This window comes from Tachyglossus aculeatus, chromosome X1, assembly GCF_015852505.1.
Source record: "Tachyglossus aculeatus isolate mTacAcu1 chromosome X1, mTacAcu1.pri, whole genome shotgun sequence".
Lineage (NCBI taxonomy): Eukaryota > Metazoa > Chordata > Mammalia > Monotremata > Tachyglossidae > Tachyglossus > Tachyglossus aculeatus.
The window spans coordinates 123,228,383-123,251,944 of NC_052101.1; the positions used below are offsets into that span (position 1 = coordinate 123,228,383).

General features: G+C 52.2%; 1 protein-coding gene across 6 annotated transcripts in view; it reads right to left on the reverse strand.

Annotated features, from left to right (window-relative positions):
• Positions 1-23,562, reverse strand: part of CELF5 (CUGBP Elav-like family member 5) — an 85,435-nt gene that overhangs the window by 22,822 nt on the left and 39,051 nt on the right. For all 6 annotated transcript variants that reach the window (XM_038772193.1, XM_038772194.1, XM_038772190.1 and 3 more), the window contains one exon: positions 9,202-9,284. In XM_038772193.1, coding sequence (XP_038628121.1) covers positions 9,202-9,284 — 83 coding nt within the window. The remainder of the gene's footprint in view (positions 1-9,201; positions 9,285-23,562) is intronic.

Consider the following 23,562-nt stretch of genomic DNA (forward strand, 5'->3'; position numbering starts at 1 on the left):
ACACAGACACACAGACCCCTTGCTGTTTGTAGGGGACCAGACGGGTCAAGGTGCTCGGCTCAGTTCCTGGCCACAGCGAAGGAAACCGTGATGACGTCAATTGAGTTTTGGTGTTTCCACCCCTGCAGGCCCAGGGCCAGTCTGCTGGGTGGCCCTTTGGGCTCAGAACTGGTCCAGCCTGGGCTTCCCCAGAGGGTCAGCCCCACAGATACTCCTCCACCCCCAGCTGGAGAACGCCAAGGAGACCGGTTGTTTTTGGGGCTTCCGCAAGGTGCCAGTTGCTGGGATGAAGTTGGTACAGGGCCTCTAAGGGACCTGGAACCCACCAGATTACCTGACTGAATAGAGGGCTCCAACCTCCCCCAAGTGAGGGTGTGGGCAACCCCACAGTCCCTAACAGTGGAAAGGCCCTTTAGGACCCCAAGAAACAAAAAGACCACTGGGCTTGCTGTTTCTGGCACCAGGATGAGCAGGGTGCTGGGTAAAAAGGAGAAAGTATTTTTACAGAGGAACTTCCAATCTCTCCACTGAAGTCGGTGTTGGTCTCTTAGAGGAGCCATCTCCCTGCCCACCCCCTCGGGGCCTGGGGTGGTATTTGCGGGGTGTGGGCCTGAGTATGTGTATGTATGTCCTGATTTCCCCCACCCTTTCATTTGTGTGGATTTGGCAGGGCTCTTCCCTGGAAACCATCCAAGCCTGGGACTAGAAACTTAGGATAAGGGTCAATCAATCAATCAACCAATCGTACTCATTGAGCACTTCCTGTGTGCACAGCAGTGTACTAAGCGCTTCGGAGAGTAGTAGAAGGGACAGTATCTGACCAGCAGCAGCCTGTGGGGAGGTGGGATGTGGGGTATCAAAAGCTGCCGGGTCTCTGGGAGGGTGCCCACTACCCCCATCTAGACTGTCAGCTCCTTGTGGGCACGGAACGTATCTACCAACACTACTGTATGGGACTATCCCAAGTGCTTAGTCCATACCTCTGCAAACAGTCAGGGCTCAAAAAGGCCCACTGATTGACTGGTTGGTGGGGGCATTGTTAATGGTACCCAGGGACTCTCTGTCTCTCTCTCTCTCTCGACCTTCTTGAGGCACCAACAGAGACACCAAAAGACCAAGAGAAACCAAGGCCACCCAACCACACTAGCTCCATTTAGCAGTTCAGCAAAGAACCTCCTGCCTCCCAGCTGTGGCCCCATAGGAACAGCAGATCCCACTTGACCCAAGGAATGCCAGACTTTCTGGAGAAAGCACCATGCAGAGAAGGGCAAGAGCCAGAAAGGACATGTGGATTCAGATTGGTGGGACAGGGTGCCACAAAGCTCGTGAGGAGGGCCTCTCCAATCAGCTCTTTGGGGCATCAGATGCCTGTCCAAAGATCCGATCCCATTCTTGGCCATGAAGCACTGTGGTCTAGTGGAAAGAGCAAGGTCAGAAGACCTGGGTTCTAATCCTGACTCTGCCACTTGTCTGCTGTGACCTTAGGCAAGTCACTTCACTTCTCTGGGCCTCATTTCCCTCATCTGCAAAATGGGGATTCAATACCTGTTCTGTGAGCGCTACGTAGGACCTGATAATCTTCTATCTACCCCAGCACTTAGTACAGTGCTTGACAGAGAAGCAGCATGCCTTAGTGGAAATGGCATGGGCTTGCGAGTCAGAGGAAATGGGTTCTAATCTCAGCTCTGCCACTTGTCCGCTGTGTGACCCTGGGCAAGTCACTTAACTTCTCTGGGCCTCAGTTACCTCACCTGTAAAATGGGGATGAAGCCTGTGAGCCCCACGTGGGACAACATGATTACCTTGTAACTCCTCTTCTGGTTCTCCTCTTATCTCTCCGGTCGTTCATTCTCAGTCTCTTTTGCAGGCTCCTCCTCCCCCTCCCATCCCCTTACTGTGGGGGTTCCCCAAGGTTCAGTGCTTGGTCCCCTTCCGTTCTCGATCTACACTCACTCCCTTGGTGACCTCATTCGCTCCCACGGCTTCAACGATCATCTCTATGCTGATGACACCCAGATCTACATCTCTGCCCCTGCTCTCTCCCCTTCTTTCCAGGCTCGCATCTTCTCCTGCCTTCAGGACATCTCCATCTGGATGTCTGCCCGCCACCTAAAACTCAACATGTCCAAGACCGAACTCCTTGTTTTCCCTCCCAAACCCTGCCCTCTCCCTGACTTTCCCATCTCTGTTGACGGCACTACCATCCTTCCCGTCTCACAAGCCCGCAAACTTGGTGTCATCCTCGACTCCGCTCTCTCGTTCACCCCTCACATCCAAGCCGTCACCAAAACCTGCCGGTCTCAGCTCCGCAACATTGCCAAGATCCGCCCTTTCCTCTCCATCCAAACCGCTACCCTGCTCGTTCAAATTCTCATCCTATCCCGTCTGGACTACTGCATCAGCCTTCTCTCTGATCTCCCATCCTCATGTCTCTCCCCACTTCAATCCATACTTCACGCTGCTGCCCGGATTGTCTTTGTCCAGAAACGCTCTGGGCATGTTACTCCCCTCCTCAAAAATCTCCAGTGGATACCAATCAATCTGCACATCAGGCAGAAACTCCTCACCCTCGGCTTCAAGGCTCTCCATCACCTCGCCCCCTCCTACCTCACCTCCCTTCTCTCCTTCTACAGCCCAGCCCGTACCCTCCGCTCCTCTGCCCCTAATCTCCTCACCGCACCTCGTTCTCGCCTGTCCCGCCATCGACCCTCAGAGCGCAGCCACAGACGCCCGGTACTCCGTTCCCGAGAGGCCCGCCCGCCTTCACACCGCGCGGCCTTGCTGCTCCTGGAAGGATCCTCTCCTCAGAGCGCGCCACCATAGACGCCCGGGACTCCGTTCCCGAGAGGCCCGCCCGCCGGCCGGCCATCACACCGCGTGGCCCCCGCTGCTCCAGGAATGATCCTCTCCTCAGAGCACCCCCATAGATGCCCGGGACTCTGTTCCCGAGAGGCCCGCCTGCCATCACACCGCGTGGCCCCCGCTGCTCCCGGAAGGCTCCCCTCCTCCGAGCACCGCAATAGACGCCCCCTGCTTCCATCCCCCCCAACCCCCACTTAAGCGACCTTCCTTATAGTGCCCCCAATCCCCCTTCCCGGACCGGTCCTGACTGACTCTCCCCTCCTCCCCGCCCCCCACGCAGGGAAAAATGCCCTTGTTATCACCAAGTTACATTAACGACAACCTCATTCGCACCTACTCAACCTTCCTGTCCCGCCATGGACCCCCGGCCCACATCCTCCCCCGGGCCTGGAATGCCCTCCCTTTGCCCATCCGCCAAGTTAGCTCTCTTCCTCCCTTCAAGGCCCTATTGAGAGCTCATCTCCTCCAGGAGGCCTTCCCAGGCTGAGCCCCTTCCTTCCTCTTCCCCTCGTCCCCCTCTCCATCCCCCCCATCTTACCTCCTTCCCTTACCCACAGCACCTGTATATATGTTTGTACATATTTATTACTCTATTTATTTATTTATTTTACTTGTACCTATCTATTCTATTTATTGTATTTTGTTAGTATGTTTGGTTTTGTTCTCAGTCTCCCCCTTCTAGACTGTGAGCCCACTGTTGGGTAGGGACTGTCTCTATATGTTGCCAGCTTGTACTTCCCAAGCGTTTAGTACAGTGCTCTGCACACAGTAACCGCTCAATAAATACAATTGATTGATTGATTGATTGACCCCCGGCCCACATCCTCCTGGAATGCCCTCCCTCTGCCCATCCGCCGAGCTAGCTCTCTTCCTCCCTTCAAGGTCCTACTGAGAGCTTATCTCCTCCAGGAGGCCTTCCCAGACTGAGCCCCTTCCTTCCTCTCCCCCTCGTCCCCCTCTCCATCCCCCCCATCATACCTCCTTCCCTTCCCCACAGCACCTGTATATATGTATATATGTTTGTACATATTTATTACTCTATTTATTCATTTATTTATTTGTACCTACCTATTCTATTTATTTTATTTTGTTAGTATGTTTGGTTTTGTTCTCTGTCTCCCCCTTCTAGACTGTGAGCCCACTGTTGGGTAGGGACTGTCTCTATATGTTGCCAGCTTGTACTTCCCAAGAGCTTAGTACAGTACTCTGCACACAGTAAGCACTCAATAAATATGATTGATTGATTGTAACTACCCTAGTGCTTAGAACAGTGCTTGGCACATAGTAAGTGCTTAACAAATACCATTATTATTACTGTTATTAAGTGCTTAACAAATACCACTCTTACTATTGGCCTGGCCCCTGTTGTGCTGTATGACTTTGGACAAGTTCCTTCATCTGCAAAGTGGGGAAAATAATCCTGGGGTGGCAAATGAGATACAAGCTGCAGCTGCAGAAACAGCCGGGATAAGTGGAAAAGAGCATGGGCCTGGGAGTCAAGGGATCTGGGGTTCTCATTCCGGCTTTGCCACAGGCCTGCTTGTGTGACCAGAGGCAAATTGCATCACTCCTCTGGGCCTCAGTTTCTTCATCTGTCAAATGGAAATTATCTGTTTTCCCTCGCTGCTACACTGGAAGACCCCATGAGGGTCTGACCTGATCACCTTGTATCTCTACCCCCAATGCTTAGTACAGTGCTAGGCCCATAGTTCGTGCCTAATAAACATCAGAGTGATCATATTACTACTATGCTAGCTGGACCCGGACTTCAGCTCTTTAGACACAAGACACTCAAGAGAGACACACGGGAGTATTTTGGGATAAGAGAGCGCTCCCTGGCTATCAGGCCACGCTCGGCTGGGTGGCAGAGCTCTCTCCCCACAGCCAGACTCACCCCACCTCTGCCCTGTTTGGCTCCTCTCCAGGGCTGAAAGACAGGGGAGCTAAAAGAGAGAGGAGTCTGGGAGCTGAAAGTCACAAAGTTCCAGGTCATTCTCCATGGGCGTGCTCTGTAGCCTCGGCAAGGGAGGGGGATCCCTGGACAGGGGGAGGTGGGGGCCTGGAATCAGGGATCAGACCTGCCGGCCAGATGGCTGGCGGCGTTCTATTAAGCGGTCTTGCTGCCCCGATTGGGCCACTGGCTGGCCCATTTCTGGAAGAACCGGGAGAGGAAGCGTGAGCCTTGGGGCCTGAGAGCCCCAGCAGGAAGAGGGAAGGTTGTGGGTGTGGGGAGGATGAGAGAGAAGGTGCGGGCGGAAAGCTCCAAACCGCGGGACGGGGTTGGGGGAAGCTCAGGGGAATCTCTTTCTCACTCTCCTGCTGCTTCTGGCTCCTGCTGATAGCTCTGAGTCCTGCCAAGCAATGCCGCTCTCTTACCCAGATATCCCAAGAACAGACTGGACGGGGGTCTGTCTGTTTCAAGATCCCCGGGGATGGGGATTCCCATCCCCTCCTGCCGCTGCCCGTTCAGGATCTAATCCCCCTGGCAACCAGGAAGTTCTTCTTCAAGTCTAATCCAAGTCTCTCCACTGGGATGGAAGCCCATTTCCTCTGGCCGGGTTCTCGTGAAATAACTTTACAGAATCAGAGACAGCGAGGAAGTTCCCTGGCGGCCTTTTCGACTTTTCTCCTTAGGTGGAATTTAACTGGCCAGACTCTCTTCGTAGCTTAAGGCCAGATTGGAAGCTGTGGAAGCCAGGACCTTAATCTTTGGAAACCCTGTTCTTAGGCCCCCTATAAAATGCCAAACACCTCGTGGGTCCACGTTGGCTGAATAGATTGATCTGCCGAAAAGCCAGGTCAGGTACCGAGGGCCGGGTCCGGTAGCGCTTTGGTGGGTGTGAGAGAGGAAGGTGACAACTGTCTGCTCCGGCACCAGTCAGCCTGCACTGGGACCCTGCTGGGGAGGGGGTTCCTGCCGGCATCCCACCCGGCTCTGCCAGGCCCATCATTTCCCAGGGCTCTGCATGGCGAGTTGAGCTGTCGTTCACAGTGGGGAAGCACCCCAGCCCACCCCACCCCCTCCCCATCTTTTCCAAGTCAGGTGTGGCACCCCAGGCCCCAACACCTGTTGAGCCAGAAAAAGCTAAGACCGGCCACCTCAGCTCCATCGAGGCATTGTTCTAGGTGCCACACGACGACCAAGCCCAGGATCCAGCCTCTTGAGAAAACTGGTTTTCTTTTGGCTTCATCTTTCCCAGACGATGGACCTGATTCCTCCCTTCAGGAGTCCGGCATCTCCCCGAGGGAGTTTCTTCCGGGTGAAGTGAGGAATTCAAGGATTCCCCTGTCCCCGCAGTCCCCACCAACAGCTGGTCTCTACCTTTGGATGGAGAAACCGGGATTGGGAGAAGAAGCTGGGAACGTCTGTTCTGCCTTCAGAAACCAACGGTCACATCTCCCAGAAGCAGAAAGCAATGACATCAAGGACGACGCTTCTCCTCCTGGTGCCAGGCTAGGATGGCACAGGCCTAGATTCTAGGTTGGGCCCCAAGGCTCGCCCTTCCCAGGGTCGGGGCCCTCCAGAGAAAATCCCCAGAAAAACCTGCCTTCCTTTATATCTCGCTCCATGAACAAAGTGGCAAATAAGCACTCATGAGGTGCCAGGCACAAGCTCATCAGGTTGGACACAGTCCCTGTCCCATGTGGGGCTGTCTTAGTCCCTATTTTACAGATGAGGTTAACTGAGGCATACAGAAGTGAAGTAACTTGCTCAATATCACAAAGCAGACAAGTGTCGGAGTCAGGATTAGAGCCCAGGTCCTCTGACTCCCAGGCCTGTGTTCTTTCCACTAGGCCACACTACTTTTGTGTGGACCTGTGTGACGGCTGCCTCCCGGACACCCATTCTCATGATTAGGGAAGGGCCACCCAGCACCCCAAATTTCTCTAATAATTACGACATGCATTAAGTGCTTACAGTTGAGAGTGGGGGGATAAGACCAGGTTATCAAACTGGACCCAGTCCCTGTCCCTTACAAGACTCACAATCTATCATGTCCCCCATCTGAATGTGAGGAAACTGAGGCCCAGAGAGGTTCAGTGACTTGCCCAAAGTCACACGGAGGGGGCCAGTAGCCGACCTGAGTCTAAAACCTACGTCTCCTGACTCCCAGTCCCAGGCTCTTTCTGCTGAGCCCCCGTTGACACTCTCTTCCATCCATATGCCACTCGATCTACTAGCCCACTGTGAACCTCTCGTCCGTGAATTGAGCCAAAGCATTCTTGAACCTTCTGAGGCTTTCCGCCTCTACGACTTCCTGAGAGAACCAAGAAGTGGACCCCTCAATGGGGTGACCAATTCAAAACCTGTGGAAAGAGGTAGATTCTCCTTCCCTGGGGTCCTTTAAAAACAGGAGAGAGTCTCATCTGTCTCAGATGGGACTGGGGGAAAGGGGAGAAGACAGAGTCCTCCCCCGGTAGAAGAGGGATGGAGGCTATGGGCGCAGCCCTTCAACTTGAATACTTCCTATGTCCCTCGTTAGGGCCAAACCAAGGGGGTCAGGTTCCTCCCTTCTTCTCCCCCCTCATATCCAACAGCCCACCCACTCTCCCAGCCATACTCGAATCACTTTACATCAAAAGGCCTTCACTGAGGAACCCCTTATTCCCCCCACCCCATCCGCCCTCCCTTCTGCTTCATCCACGCACTCAGATGGGCACCTCTTAAGCAATTGGATACTCACCCCACCCCCAGCCCCACAGCATGGCCGTTTCCCCTATCTGTAGCTTTGTTTGACATCTTTCTGCCCCACCAGACTCTCAGCTCCTGGTGGGCATGGATCACATCTACCTACTTACTCTGTTGTATGGGTCTCTCTCCCGAGCGCTTACTACAGTGCTCCACACACAGTTGGTGCTCAAAAAGTACCATTCATTGATTGCTAGCTCTCAGGGAAAGGCCATCTGAAGAGGCGGGTCTAGGTAACTAGGCCTGGAGCAGAGAGGAAGCGACCGAGCGGAGGTCCCAGAAGAGGCGACCTTCCCAGCCCCCAGCCTTCCTAGCTACTCAAGGAGTTCAAAGTCAAAATGTTCCGGTCCAGCATTCTCAAGCCCCCTCCCGAAACACCTGGTTTCCATGAGTTATCCAGCTGCCTTGAGCTCCAAACGTCTCTCGGGAACGTCTGTCTAGAGAAGTGCCCGGAGAACCCGCTGTGACTTCCAGCACTGGGCAGCAAGCAAGGAGAGTCCAGCCTAGGCTCTGCCCATCATAAACAGAAACAGGAAGCTTGGGGTCCCATGCCATCGCCTGGCGATCCACAGGCCTCCAACTCCAGTTCCAATCCTTATAAAGTCAGACCAAGAATTCCCTCACCTGTCCCCACCCTGACCAAGTTGCAATCTCACAGAGAGAGGAACTAGGAGGGGAGTAAGGTGAATACTGTCCCAGAAAACTCAAGATTGAGGTTTCCTGCCTCCAACCTACCCCTCCTTTCCAATTCCAGACAGACCTTCCTTCCCCCACACCAGCACCCTTCACTCCAAGACCTCTCCCTCAGCATTCCCCCACCCTGGGTTACCCCATCTTGCTCCCCCACCCCTCTCCCCGACTCTTCGCCAACCCCCGACCTCCATACAGTCAGAGCAGGAGGGCAGGTGGCCTGGGGGGTGGGCAGGAAGGGCTAAAGATCTGGGGCTCTTTACACCCCTCCCCTTGCCCTGTTCACAAATGATACCTGGTCTCCAACGCAGGCAGTTTCCTCTGCCTTCCGCAATGAGATAGGTCCCTATGTGCGGTAATTAACCGAGTGTTATCTCCCTACAAATGAATCTGTAAATGAAAATACCTGGAGATTGCTCTACGGAGTACTGGGGACACACGGGAAAGGCTCTGATCAGCACCATGGGAGAGCAAGATAACTGCCCATGAGAAGCCAATGACGGGACGGCTAGGTTTCCCCCGGGGAAGACAGACAGAATGGCCGAGGTGGTGGGGGTCTCAGGCCAGGTCACCGGGGAGGGGGCTGTGGGCTGGACCTGGATGCCTAAAACAGGAACGCAGTGGTGGGAAGGGAAGAGGGGGTTTCAGGGAGGGCCAAGAAAGAGGGTCCTGCTATAGGCTCAAGACTATCCAGGCTGCTCTCTGAAATCTCCCACGACTGGCTCCAACGAAGGACCCACTTGCGAATGAGCTACCGCTTCAGGTTGGGGTGAGGGGGGACGGGATGGGGGAGTGGAGACAGTCAACCAAAGTGGTTCCCGAGATGGAGCCAAATCAAATCTCTTTGGCTGCCCCTTCCCCCATTCCCTACTTGAACTGTCCTCTTGCCTCCCCTCCCCCCACCTCGGCCTGGCCCCTGCCCAGGCCGGTGTCCTCCCGTCCCTCCAAGCAAGACTCACCCCTGGCAAAGTCTTCTGCTCATGCAGCGCAGTCTGGGCCTTGATGGCGGAATCCCTGGCGCAGTAAGTGAGGAACGCACAACCTAGGATGGGGGACCAGAAAAAGGGGGTGGGGGGGTTAGGGACAGAGCTGTCCAGAGCGACCGCGGCCTACCTCCTCCAGCCCAGCCTCCCCCCCACCCCCCCTCGTCACTATCGGTGCCCACCACAGCCTCTTGCGTTAAGTGGGGGCTGCAGGGAGCGGTGCTGGGCCCGGTTTTTATTTAACATCTTCGTTAGCAATCTGGAATCAGCAAGGGGGGTGGGGGAAGGGGGTAAACAGCCTGTTACAGAAATCTGCCACTGATGCTAAATCGAGAGGTGTTGAAAACACCAGTAAGGCGGAGAGATAGGGAGAGGGGGAGATGGAGAGAGGGGGACAGGGGGACAGGGAATGAGAAGGGTGGAAGGGGGGGGAAGGGGGTGTGGGAAGGAAACAGTAAGATTCATCCTGGGAGAATAGACCCTGTAAGCTGATGCCTTAGGGAAGAGAGGATGAGACTAAACGCATAAACGGCATGGTGGGGGGGTGCGGGGGGGTGGGGGGAGAACAGCTGTCATTCAGGATGGGCTATACCAAAGCAGCAAACCTTCAGGGGCTCTCCTCTCTTTTCAGTTTATTCTTGTCATTACAGTCTTCAAACACTTGGATGTTAATTGTGTGTCTCCCTTCCACTGTTCAACTGGGTGCTCCTTGAGGGCAGAGACAGGGTCTGTTCTCTATATGGACCTAAGCTCCCAGGCAAATGCTAGGCACAGACTGACTGGCTCTGGACTGCTCTGGGTAGCTGGGGCGGGGCGGGATCCTTTCAAGGAGCCCGTGACCAGCCCAGAGAGGATCTGAAGGAGACTCATCCTCTGTTTTTCCTCCAGCACCCATCTGTCTCCTTGGCAAAGCCCTGATGCCCTTTCCCCGGGACACTTGCTCAAGGCCACAAGGTGGGCCAGGAGTGGAGCTGGGTGCAGAACTGGCCTCCCTACTCCCAGTTGAGAGTAATTTTCGCTCGAGCGTCCTGAGTCAAAGGGAAATAGATCCCAAGGATGGGGTGGTTGACTCCTGGCTTTCTGAGCCCTTTTGCGGGTGAGGGAAATACCATTTGTTGAACCCACCGGGCATACCCTCTGAGGGGGAACAAAAGGGAGACAAAGAGATCAAGAGAAGGGTCACAAGTCTAGCTCAGTCAGAAATGGGAAAGCGCTCCCAACTCCACTGTCACTCAACTGTGGAATTACTATGATTTCCCCAAACTCCCAACCTGGGCAGAGGTCAGGCATAGTCCCTTTCCTTCCCCTCTGACCCCTGTTTCTGCTTTTCCTCACTGCCTTGTCCCAGTGAGGCTGGGAGGAGGGGTGGGGGGGGTGTCCTTCAGGGGAGGGCTATTCTGTAAACTGGCACCGACAGCAAGGGCCTCCATTGCCACCCCGTGAGTGCAGACCTCTACCTAGCAACCCCCACCCCAGGGAAATGGTAAGGCGGATGAGAGCCAGACCCACTGAGGCCCAGCAGGCAGGGAGGGGAAAAGGGGCATGCACGATTCAGGAATTAGTCCCAAAGGACAAAGTCGGAGAACTACACCACCCACACACAGGTACTCCGTTTGTAGGAATGAGTCCAAAGAGAGACAAGGGTCAAGTAATATCTTCTGGATCCCTGTTTGGTGACTTGGTGAATCCCACTCAGGATGCCAGCGTCCATCCCGCTGCTCCTTCACACCCACCTTCCATCTCTTCTGTGTCCCCTACTCCTAGAAGAGGAACCATCCCGTCAGCTCCCCTTCCTTGCTCTCTCAGGTTTCTATCTTGCTCTCTCCTTCCAGACAGCCTAGTTTGCCGAACAGAAAGCTCTTCTGTCCCTCCTCCAGGTCTCCCATCATGCCTGGTTCCTTCCTGTCCTCCCCTCACCCCGGGGTCCCACCATCATCCCAGCCCTTTCAGGGAAAACAACACCTGTCATGGAACTCAGGGAGGGAAACACTTGAGAACTAATGAGCATCAGACCTGTCCAACAGATCATTAGAGCTCTTTCCTGGCTGGCCTTTACACCGAGGAGATGGCACCCACGTTGAAACCAACTCATTTCACTAAATGCCACCGGACTGGCAGCCAGACAGAGACATCGGCCTCCTCTTTTGTTTCCAGCATCTTTTGAGGCCTTTAATGAACGTTAGTCTGGAAGGAGCTTGGAGGTGAGCACAAGGTGGGAGGCAATTCCTGGGAATGGGAGAGGCAGAGGGGGGCGAGGGCTGTCCCCTTCCCTGCACCCCACCAAGTCATGGCATTAAACTTGAGCCTGCCCTTCCCGGGCTGGGTGGGGGGAAAGGATCAGCAGGCCCTTGGCAAGATTCTGGCGGGCAGCGGTGGACCTCTCCCTTTCCCCCAGTGCTGGTGGAGTGTGAGTCAGCGGTTGGGGTTTGACGTTGATGTCTCCCTGACTTGAGCCCTGGGGTGTTTTCGACCTGCTGGATGCCCAGAGGCCAATCACTTCCCAGAACAACCCAACACAAAATGAAAGGTCAGAGCTGGCGGGGTGCAGGGTGGAGGGAACAGAGAAGGTCAGAGAGCATTGCTGGGGCCTGTTCTTCCCCTGCTCATTGCCTATGCCCTTGGGTCTCTCCCCGCTAATCCTCACTCCACTCCCAATCCCACATCACTTAGGTCCATATCCATAGATGCTGCTTCTTCCCCTTCCTGTCTGTCACCCCCACTCAACTGTCAGTTCCTTGAGGGCAGGGATAATGTCTACCTACTCTATTTATTGTATTGTCCTCTCCCAAGAGCTCAGTCCACTGCTCTAACACAGTAAGCACTCAACAGATACCAATGACTGATTGATTAACTGGTTGAGAGTGAAAAGAGCCTGCGAGTCAGAGGCCCTGGGTTCTAATCCTGGCTCTGCTGCCTGCCTGCTGTGTGACCTGTGGTAAGTCACTCTACTTTTCTGGGCCTCAGTTTCCTCATCAGTAAACTGGAGATAAGATTCTCGTTCTCTCACCCTCCTTCTCAGACTGCGAGCTCCATGTGGGACAGGGACTGCATCCAACCTGATCATCTTGCATCTAGCCCTGTGCTTAGCACATAGTAAATTCTGCACAGATACCACACTATTATGATGACAGCACCCCTCCCTCCCTGCACACTCTCGCTTAACAACTCGACCCGATGCACACAGGCACAAGGGCAACAAAATGGGAGATGCAGCCAACCTCCATCTCCCAAACATCCCTACACTTATTAGTTATGAATGGAGATGGCCAAGGCACGGAGAACCCAAATGATGATGCACTCCAAGGGCATGTGGTAAGGACCACTTTGGGGCCCGCAACCCTTACTTCCCTGCAGAGGGTAGGGAAAGAGGGACATTAGCCAAGGGGGCACACCCTGGGGAAGCAGATCCACAGCTGGAAGAGGCAGGTGCATAAAAACGACTGATTGTTTAACTGTGAATGAGTCAAGTTGTGCCTTCAGGCCCCCTCCCCTGCTGATGCCCACATGGAGCTTTCAAGGTGACCTTAAGTTCCCACTCCCCATCTGCTAGACCTCCATAGCTACTGCTGACCGGCTGAGATGAAAGCAGCCAAGGGAGGAAAGTGGAGGCGCCACAGGTGGTGATATGCCCTGGCTGCTCCTTCTTTTTTTTTTTAAATGGTACTTGTTTAGCGCTTACTAGGTTCCAGGCACTGTACCAAGTGCTGCGGTAGATATAAAGCAAATCATATTGGACACAGTCCATGTCACACATGGGGCACACAGCCTTCATCCCTATTTTAGAGATGAGATAACTGAGGCACAGAGAAGTGAAGTGACTTGTCCAAGATCACGCAGCAGACAAGTGGCAGAGCCGGGATTAGAACCCAGGTCCTCCTGACTCCCAGGTTCGTGCTCTATCCACTAGGCCATGCTGCTTCTCAGTATGCCTTACTATCAGGTCCATTATCATGAGGAGTTGGTGGGGGTGGAATGGGTGAGTGGAGAATATTTTTGAGGGTGGAGAGATTTGGATAGATTTGCTATTCTATTTATTTTATTAATATGTTTTGCTGTCTGTCTCCCCCTTCTAGACTGTGAGCCCGCTGTTGGGTAGGGACCATTTCTATATGTTGCCAACTTGTACTTCCCAAGCGCTTATTACAGTACTCTGCACACAGTAAGCGCTCAATAAATACGACTGAATGAATGAATTTGGAGACCCAAGCTACAAGGTTCTAACCACAGAAATACCTTCAGTGGGGGATATAATCAGATCTCTAACAATACTAGTAATAATAATAGCAACAGTGATGATGATGATGATGATGATATTTGTTAAGCACTTGCTATGTGCCAAGCACTGTTCTAAACTCCAGGGAAGATACAAGGTAATCAGGTTGTCCCTCATGGGGCTCACAGTCTTCATCCCTATTTTACAGATGAGGTAACTGAGGCACAGAGAAGTTAAGTGACTTGCCCAAAGTCACACAGCTGACAAGTGGCAGAGCCAGGATTAGAACCCATGACCCCTGACTCCCAAGTCCATGCTCTTTCCACTGAGCCACGCTGCTTCAACAGTGGTATCTGTTAAGTGCTTACTATGTGCCAAACACAGTCCCTGCCCAATGCTAGTCTCGCAGTCTAAGAGGGAGAACATGTAACACATCCACGTTTTATAGATGAGGAAACTGAGGCCCAAAGAAACCAAGTGATTTGCCCCAGGTCACATAGCAGGCCAGTGGCAGAGCCAGGATTAGAACTCAGTTCCCCTGACCCCAAGGCCTGGGCTCTTTCCACTTGGCCACTGTGCCTCTGCCCCTGAGGCAACCTCTCAGAGTTTCAGCCTTTTTTTAAAAAATGATATTTAAGTGCTTACCATTTACTAGGCACTGTCCTAAGCCCTGGGATAGATACAAGCTAATCAGGTTGGACCCAGTCCAGGACCCACGTGGGGCTCATAGTCTTAATCCCCATTTTACAGATGAGGTAACTGAGGCACCAAGAAGTTAAGTGACTTGCCCAGAGTCACACAGGAGAAAAGTGGTGGAGCTGGGACTAAACCCCAGGTCCTTCTGACTCCCAGACCCAGACTCTATCCACTAGGTCACGCTGCTTCTTCCTCTGAAACCAAAAGTCATCTCCCCATCCTACCCCATCTGTGAAATCCTAAAAACTACCTGGACAGGGCAGGGTGTTTGGGGGTTGGGGGTGGGGGAGAGGAATTAACAAGGAGAATACTGACCAGTTGAGCTTCAAGTCCAGGGAAGGCCTAGTGAGAGGAAATAGGGACTAAAATTGTAACTGGGGGGAGGGTGGCGAAGACAGGAGGGAAGAATCAATCAATCAATCAATCGTATTTATTGAGCGCTTACTATGTGCAGAGCACTGTACTAAGCGCTTGGGAAGTACAAATTGGCATCACATCAGATCAGAAGTTCCTGACTGATCACCAAGAAAGCAGTGAAAGCCTCTACTCTTGAATATCTTTAAAATTAGAGAAAGACAACAGTGTGTGGTCCCAGGCCTGTGCTCTTGGGAGCCTTCCTGCCTGATTTTTTTTTAATAGCATTTAAGTGCTTACTCTGTGCCAGGCACTGTACTAATCACTGGGGTACAGTGCTCTGCACATAGTAAGCACTCAATAAATACGATTGATGATGATGATGGGGTAGATACAAGTTAATCAGGGTGGACACAATCCCTGACCCACATGGGGCTCACAGTCTTAATCCCATTTTACAGATGAGGTTACTAAGGCACAGAGAAGTGAAGTGACTTGTCCAAGGTCACATACAACAGACAACTGGCAGAGCTGGGACCAGAACCCAGGTCCTCCTGACTCCCAGGCCTGTGGTCTATCCACTAGGCCATGCTGCTTCACCAGCTGGACTGGAGGAGCTGATTTACATGAAGTGATCTCGTGTCAATCTGTTCACCTGGAGCAACTGCTTCCCTCCTCCTCCTCTTCCTCTGGGTGGTCCCTGGCTGGTTTCAGGACCCCCTGCCGTATAACACTTTAACCATATCACGCTTCAGGACAAAAGGAGACTTTAAAAGCAACAATGAAAAGATCATCTAATGACATCGGCAATCAAATCTCTGTGCCGATAATTTGATTTGTAGGAAATGGAGAAGAGCAGCCCTACGTGCGGCAGCTTCTCAATAATTCATAATTCCTGAAATCTGGAAATCCCACATTGAAGCTCGACACACGCTGGACTCCGCACAATGGGTCCGCAGGATTTCCTGCCAGGGTCCCAGGGCCCTCCTCCGGAATTTGTTTATAGCTCCAGCTTTCCAAACACTCCACCTGCTTAACCCCAGCCTGCCCCCTGCTGGGTTTTGGCCCATTTGCCCTCTGCGTTCCAGGCCTAGAGGTTCTTCCGTCCCAAGAGATTAGCTATTTCGTGTGGTGCTGCCTCCCTGCTCCCCTCTGCCAACCCCAGACTTCCTCTCCTGAAATCACAACTTCAGGCTACCTCCTCCACCAGGAAACGTTCACCATCGTCGTCATGGTATTTGTTAAGCGCTCACTATGTGCCAAGCACTGGGGTCGATACCATACAATCAGATTGGACCCAATCCCTGTCCCAGATAGGGCTTCGCAGCCCGAAGTCTAGTTACTTCACTTCTCTGGGCCTGAGTTACCTCATCAAGTAAAATGGGGATTGCGGCTGTGAGCCCTACGTGGGACAGGGACTGCGTCCAACTTGATTTACTTATATCCACCCCAGCGCTTAGTATAGTGCCTGGCACATAGTAAGTGCTTAACAAATACCACAATTATTAAGGGGCAGGAAGAACAAGGATTGAATCCCCACTTTACTGAATGAGGCCCAGAGAAGTGAAACGACATGCCCAAGATCACCCAGTAGGGAGGGGAACCCAGGTTACCTGATTCCTGGTCCCGTACTCATTCCCCTAGGCCATGCCGCTTCCCTTTCCAGATTCATCCTTCCACCTTTATTCAACAGCTGTTACTGAGCACAGGACTTGGCACTTGGGAGAGAAGTCGAAGACCCTGGGCCTTGCTCTCGAGGGGCTTACTACCTTAATAATTAATGTGTCATAGTTGTTAAGTGTTTAATATGTGCTGTTCTAAGCACTGGGGGCAATACCACATAAGCAGGTCCCACATGGGGTGCACAGCCTAAGTAGGAGGGAGAACAGGTATTAAATCCTCATTTTGAAACTGAGACCCAGAGAAATGAAATGACTTTCTCACTGTCACAAGGCAGGTAAGTGGTGGAGCCAGGAGTCCTCTGACTCCCAGGCCCAGGCTCTTTCCACTACACTAAGCTGCTTCTCTATCATCCTATCATTTATCATCCTCTTGAGTGGCCCCCAGGGGACCCACTTATGTTGCTTCTGAGGGTTTGGCTTTGTTGACTGAAAGCTCCTTGAGGGCAGGACCTAATATATGACAAGCCCAATCACCAGCAAAATCTTGCCTGAGGATCAGTTGCTAAGGATTCATGCATTCATTCAGTGGTATTTATTGAGCGCTTACTGTGTGCAGAGCACTGTACTAAGCGCTTGGGAAGTACAAGTCGGCAACATATAGAGACAGTCCCTACCCAACAATGGGCTCACAGTCTAGAAGGATCAGCTGTAACCAAAGCTTGGCCTAGTGGAAAGACCCCAGGCCTGGGAGTCAGAGGACCTGGGTTCTAATCCCAACTCTGCCACCTGTCTACTGCATGACTTTGGGCAAGTCACTTAAGTTCTCTGTGCCTCAGTTACCTCATCTGTAAAATGGGAATTAGGACTGTGAGCCCCAACTGGGACATGGACTATGTCCAACCTGATTAGCTTGTATCTACCCCAGCGCTTAGTACAGTGCTTGGTACATAGCAAGTGCTTAGCAAATACCATTTGAAGGCCCCCAAAACCCAAACAGGGTAGCTGATGTGCTCAGGTCAAGTAATCAACCGAACCAACAATATCTTCTTGGCTGCTGGCAGCGGGAGGGGAGGAACCTAGATATTTCCAGCCATTCTCTTTGGTCCGAAGAGCCCAAAGACCTTTTTAGGAAACTATCAAGACTTGTCACACAAGTAGCCACAGGCCCATGGCTTAAAAGAAATCAGGTGGGGAGAGAGGGGAATGGGTAAAGAGACCTACAAGAAATGGACTAATCTCCCTTTCTGTTACCTCTTATCAAATAAAACTGTACTACACCCTTCAGAATCAATTTGCTTCAGGGCACAAGTAAGCAAATCAAATCATTCATCAGGATGTCTTCAACAACAGCAGCAATTAACAGCGTATTTTAAATAATAGATACCTTCAGAAGCAGCATGGCCTAGTGGAAATAGCCCAGGCCTGGGAATCAGAGGACCTGGATTCAAATTTTGGCTCCATCACTTGTCTGCTGGGTAACCTTGGGCAAATCACTTATCTGTTCCTCAGTCCCCTCATCTGCAAAATGGGGGTTCAAACCTGTTCTCCCTCTTCTTTAGACTGTGAGCCCCATGTGGCACCTGATGATCTTGTATCTACCTCAGCATTTAGTAAAGTGCCTGGCACATATTAAGCGCTTAATAAATACCACAATGATTATATTATTATTGAGATGCCTCCCAAACACCAGTCTAGAGTTACTGGTCAGTTAGCTTTCCCTGGGGCATAAGTTCATGGAGAGACCTAGCCGAGAATCAATAGTAGTATTTACTGAATACCTCCTGGGTGCAGAGCTCTGGCATAGGTGCTTGGAAGAAAAAGAAAGAGACATCGTTCCTGCCCTCAAGAAATTTATCATCTAATACGCAGACAAATTATCAAGTTGTGGGAGCAAGAGGAAAAACACATACAACTGGTAATAGGAAGGTGAAGGAAAAATGAAAAAAGAAATAAGTGGAACGTGTAAACCCACTGTACACGAGTATGTGTCTATAACGTAAATGTTTGTGTATGTAGATGTGTGTGCGCGCACACTAATGATGGCTGTTGAGATGGCATGACTTGGGGAGGTGGAAATTCAGCTGGGGAAAGCCTCCTGGAGGAGGTGGGTTTTCAGAAAGGCTTTGAAGCTGAGGAGAGCTTTGGCCTGGCAGATTTGAAAGGGGAGAGGATTTCAGGCAGGGGGCAGGGTGTGAGCCAAGGACTGGAGGCGGGAGAGTCTGTGCTTGCTGGGAAAACAGACAGGAAAATCAGCCTTCTTTGTGACCTAGGAGAAATCGGGGTGGACCTGAGTTATAATCGGGCAGTAAGCTAATGACAAAGTTAACTTATACTAAGATACTGGGGTGAGGGCAGTGTTATGTTCCTAACAAACCTCCATGCTAGAGCAGGCGCAGCTTAACTGATGCCCCACATATATGCATGACCATGGCCTTAGTGGAAAAAGCCAGGGTTTAGGAGTCAGAGGACCTGGGTTCTCATCCTGGCTTTGCCCCTAGCCTGCTGTATGCGACCTTGAGTAAAGTCATTTAGCTTCCCTGGGCCTCCATTTCCTCATCTGCAAAATGGGGACTCAATACCTGTTCTCCCTCCTACTTAAAGCATGAATCCCGTGTGGGACAGGGATGGTGTCCAATACGATGACCTTGTCTCTACTCCAGCGCTCGGCCCATAGTAAGCGCTTAACAGATGCTGCAATTATTACTTATTATCATTCTGACATTGCAATTGGGTCCCATTCAGACAGACTTGCGGCAGAACTGGGCGTACTTTGCTTCTCCCTTCTAGTCTCTCTTGATTCAGTTTTGACAGGATTAACTGGTGGAATTTAACTGGAGAAAAGACAGAGCCCAGCACTCTGCTCTGGATAACTTGTGATGGATACAGTGATCCTTCCCTGCATGGTTAGAATGTCTCTCTCTCTCTCACACACACACACACACACACTCTCTCTCTCTCTCTCTCTCCCTTCCCCCCCACCCCCAGCCCCCTTCAAGCTTCCCCCCTTCCCCCAACCCATTCAGAGTATAAATTCCTTGAGGGCAGGGATCATCTCTATTTATTCTCTTGTACTCTCCCCCAAGGACTTAGTACAGGGCTCAATTTGCCCACATTCACCCAGAAGCAGTGGAGCCAGGATTAGAACCTAGGCCTTCTGACTCCCAGGCCTGTGCTTTATCCACTAGACCACACTGCTGACCTATCATCAGTCCAATCAAAAGACCTGGCTGATCCAGTGAAGCACTTTTACAATCATTTGCTGATCATTTTGAGTGTGTGCCTCTAGAGAGCAGTCACTGTCGTCCTCAGAGTGTTATTTGTTCAGCGCTTGCCATGTGCCAAGCACCTTACTGAGCACTGGTGGAGCTCCAATAATAATAATAATAATGGTATTTGTTAGGCGCTTACTATGTGCAAAGCACTGTTCTAAGCGCTGGGGAGGTTACAAGGTGATCAGGTTGTCCCACAGGGGGCTCACAGTCTTAATCACCATTTTACAGATGAGGGAACTGAGGCGCAGAGAAGTTAAGTGACTTGCCCAAAGTCACACAGCTGACAAGTGGGGGAGCTGGAATTTGAACCCATGACCTCTGACTCCAAAGCCCAGGCTCTTTCCACTGAGCCACGCTTCTTCTCCAAGATCATCGGATCGCACAAAGCCCTGTCCCACATGGGACTCCTCATCTAAGGGGGAGCAGAGTGACTTAGCAGACAGAGTCTGAGAAGGACCTGGGTTCTAATTCCGGCTCTGCTATTTGTCTACTGTGTGACCTTGGGCAAGTCACCTCACTTCTCTGTGCCTCAGTTACCTTATCTGTAAAATAGGGATTAAGACTGTGTGCCCAATGTGGGACAGGGACTGTGTCCAACCCTATTACCTTGTATCCACCCCAGTGTTTAGTACAGTGCCTGGCACATAGTAAGTGTTTAACAACTACATTATAGTAGTATTATAATAATAAACAACGGTCCCCAGGGCCGGGGGTGATGGTCGTGGTAAGTCTTATTTCCCTGAGGAGCAAAAGTGGATGCTAACCCCTATGCCCAGGTCCCTTGTTGCTTTCCTCAGCACGGCTGCATGGAACAAATCCAACGGGACCAGTCCCATTGTGCATTCCTGTTTTACTCCACTGACATCGGGGTATGGATTCAGACATGGCATTCCCAGCTCACGAGTCGCCCAGCCAGCCACACGATCAAGAAGAAGTCTCAGAATCGTAATGAATTTCTCAGAACGGCCAAACTTCCTAAGCGATTTCCCAGGTCTGGATTTACCAACGGTGTCTATGAAACTGAGAAAACGATCCGGGAGCTGCTCCTCGCACCCTTCCTAGGGCCAACAGGCCGCAGAGGTCCTGTCCGCCGGGCCACGTGCGCTCTGGCCGGAAGATGCACTGGTGATTCCGGGAGCGTTTGGTTGATGATATTCTTCAGTGGTCACACCAGGGAAGACTCTTCTTCCCATCTGACCGGCAATGGACAGTGATGAGATGTCTCAACACTTGTCGCACTTTGACCTTTCTCCCGAGTATAGAGGTAAAAATAGTTTCGAGCCAGGGACCAGAGGCATGGAGCAGGCCCAGGGTCAGCCCCGGAATGGGGAAAGGGCAGGGAAAGGCAGCCTGGGGCATCTGGAGGAATCAGACCGAGACACACAGAACCAACTGCTCTCTGGGGGGACAGATGACGATTCGGAAAGGCTCGGATTGGCGGGTCCAGGAGTCAGGGTGGTGGAGATACCAGAGCCCAGTGCTCTGCACCCAGTGAATGCTCAATAAATACCATTGATTGATTGACTGGAGTGGGGGGGGGGGGGGGACTGGCCTCTTCATCATCATCAGTGGTAGTTTTTGAGCGTTTACTGTGTGCAAGAGAGTACTTATTGGGAGAGTACAATACGCGGAGAGGATCCAGAAACTAACAATCCAACAGGGAGGGAGCCACAAGGCAGTACAAACTATCTACCAGTAGGAAGAACAAAGACACAATTGGCACTAGCAAGACTATGAAAAGATGTAAAGATGATGTATGAATAAATATTCACAAGCAGCAGCATGGTCTAGTAGAAAGAGCACAGGCCTGGGAGTCAGAGAACTTGGGTTCTAATCTCACTCCACCACTTGTCTGCTGTGTGACATTTAACTTCTCTGCACCTCAGTTACCTCATCAGCAAAATGGGGATTAAGACTGTGAGCCCCGTGTGGGACAGGGCCTGTGTCCAACCTGATTATTTTGCATCTACCTCAGCACTTAGTAGAGTGTCTGACACAGTGTAAGTACTTACTAAAGAAACAGAAACAAAAACTGGTGTATGTAGATGAGATTTACCCATAAGTGCCATCGGGGTGTGACAGGGAAGTCATGTAGAGCTCCCAGCACTATGGCTTCCTCCAGCCCAGGCACCTAGCATGGCGCTGGCTCTTTTAGGGCACCTTGTCGGGGGTGGGAGGGGAGGCAGGCATGAGATGGACCTGTCACCAGGGGAAAGGCCCAGACCACCCCTAGAGTAGGGGGACTGGGGAAAGGGCAGGGTTCACATGCCTGGGGGCATCACCTCCCACTGCTGCCTTGGCAAGGAAATTAATTTTCATACCAGCACAGCCATTCTGGGACTTTTTCTTCTTCCCCCGCTTTCCCCCTTCTTCTTGACGACAGTGATGACAATGGCATTCCCTCAATGGTCCATATGCTGAAGAAGAGCTCGGGCAGATGGGTAAGCAGGGTGTCACTACCCCCTCCTGCCCCAGTGCTCGAGGATCTCGGTGCAAAGGCCCCGGTGCTTGGCCGTTTTGCATGGTCACGCCCGCAGCAGTGACTTCCCTGCCAGCTGGGGCGAGGGCCATGTCTTCGCATGCTGAAAGGTCATCTGTTTCACAGGACCTCCTCTTCCAGAGTAGAGGGTGGCTTGGGGAGGATGGCCAAGTATTGTCACCATCTCTTCAGGATTCCTTCCTTGCCTGTGATTGGGGAGGGGGAGGGGGTGCCATCTTTGCTCTTCAGAGATGCTCGGACAGCCTGCATGGGGCCATGCAACTTCTTTGACGTGTTGATGAGTGTTTTTGATGCCCTGAGAAGTTTCTGACTCTGTGTCTGAGGTCGGTGGAATCACCTCATTTTGCAGACAGGGAAAAAATGGCCCAGACCAAGGCGGTGATGGGCTCAAATGTTACCAAGAGTGAGGTTGTGAAAAGGGGATCAGGAAAGAAGGCATCTGGGCCAAGATTTTGACTCTTTGAAGGGGTGGGAGCATGATGGGGGAGGGGACAGCAAGGGAGGGAGAGAGGGCAGTACAGAGATCTGCCCTCTTTCCCCATGATTCCCCCAGTCACTCTCTTCATCTCTCCTGACTCTACCTGCTACTCAGCCTCCCGCCTCCGCCCCCTCAATCACGCTTCCCCCATACAGGAACACCATCCCTCCCCAAATCTCCTGGCCCCCATCTCTTCCCCATCTTCAAAGCCCCCCTAAAATCCCACCTCCCCGCATCAGCCTTCCCTAATTCCCAACACCCCTGAGCCACAGAAACCCATCAGGCACCTCTAGCACCTAAAGGATAGATGATTATTTACAGTCTGCCTTCCGTTCCCTACATTCCACGGAAACTGCCCTCTCATAGGTCACCAATGACCTCCTGTTTGCCAAATCCAACGGCTCATACTCTATCCTAATCCTCCTCGACCTCTCAGCTGCCTTCGACACTGTGGACCACCCCCTTCTCCTCAAAACACTATCCAACCTTGGCTTCACAGACTCCGTCCTCTCCTGGTTCTCCTCTTATCTCTCCAGTCGTTCATTCTCAGTCTCTTTTGCAGGCTCCTCCTCCCCCTCCCATCCCCTTACTGTGGGGGTTCCTCAAGGTTCAGTTCTTGGTCCCCTTCTGTTCTGGATCTATACTCACTCCCTTGGTGACCTCATTCGCTCCCACGGCTTCAACTATCTTCTCTATGCTGATGACACCCAAATCTACATCTCTGCCCCTGCTCTCTCCCCCTCTCTCCAGGCTCGCATCTCCTCCTGCCTTCAGGACATCTCCATCTGGATGTCTGCCCGCCACCTAAAACTCAACATGTCCAAGACTGAACTCCTTGTCTTCCCTCCCAAACCCTGCCCTCTCCCTGACTTTCCCATCACTGTTGACGGCACTACCATCCTTCCCGTCTCACAGGCCCGCAACCTTGGTGTCACCCTCGACTCTGCTCTCTCGTTCAGCCCTCACATCCAAGCCGTCACCAAAACCTGCCGGTCTCAGCTCCGCAACATTGCCAAGATCCGCCCTTTCCTCTCCATCCAAACCGCTACCCTGCTCGTTCAAGCTCTCATCCTATCCCATCTGGACTACTGTATCAGCCTCCTCTCCGATCTCCCATCCTCGTGTCTCTCCCCACTTCAATCCATGCTTCACGCCACTGCCCGGATTGTCTTTGTCCAGAAATGCTCTGGGCATGTTACTCC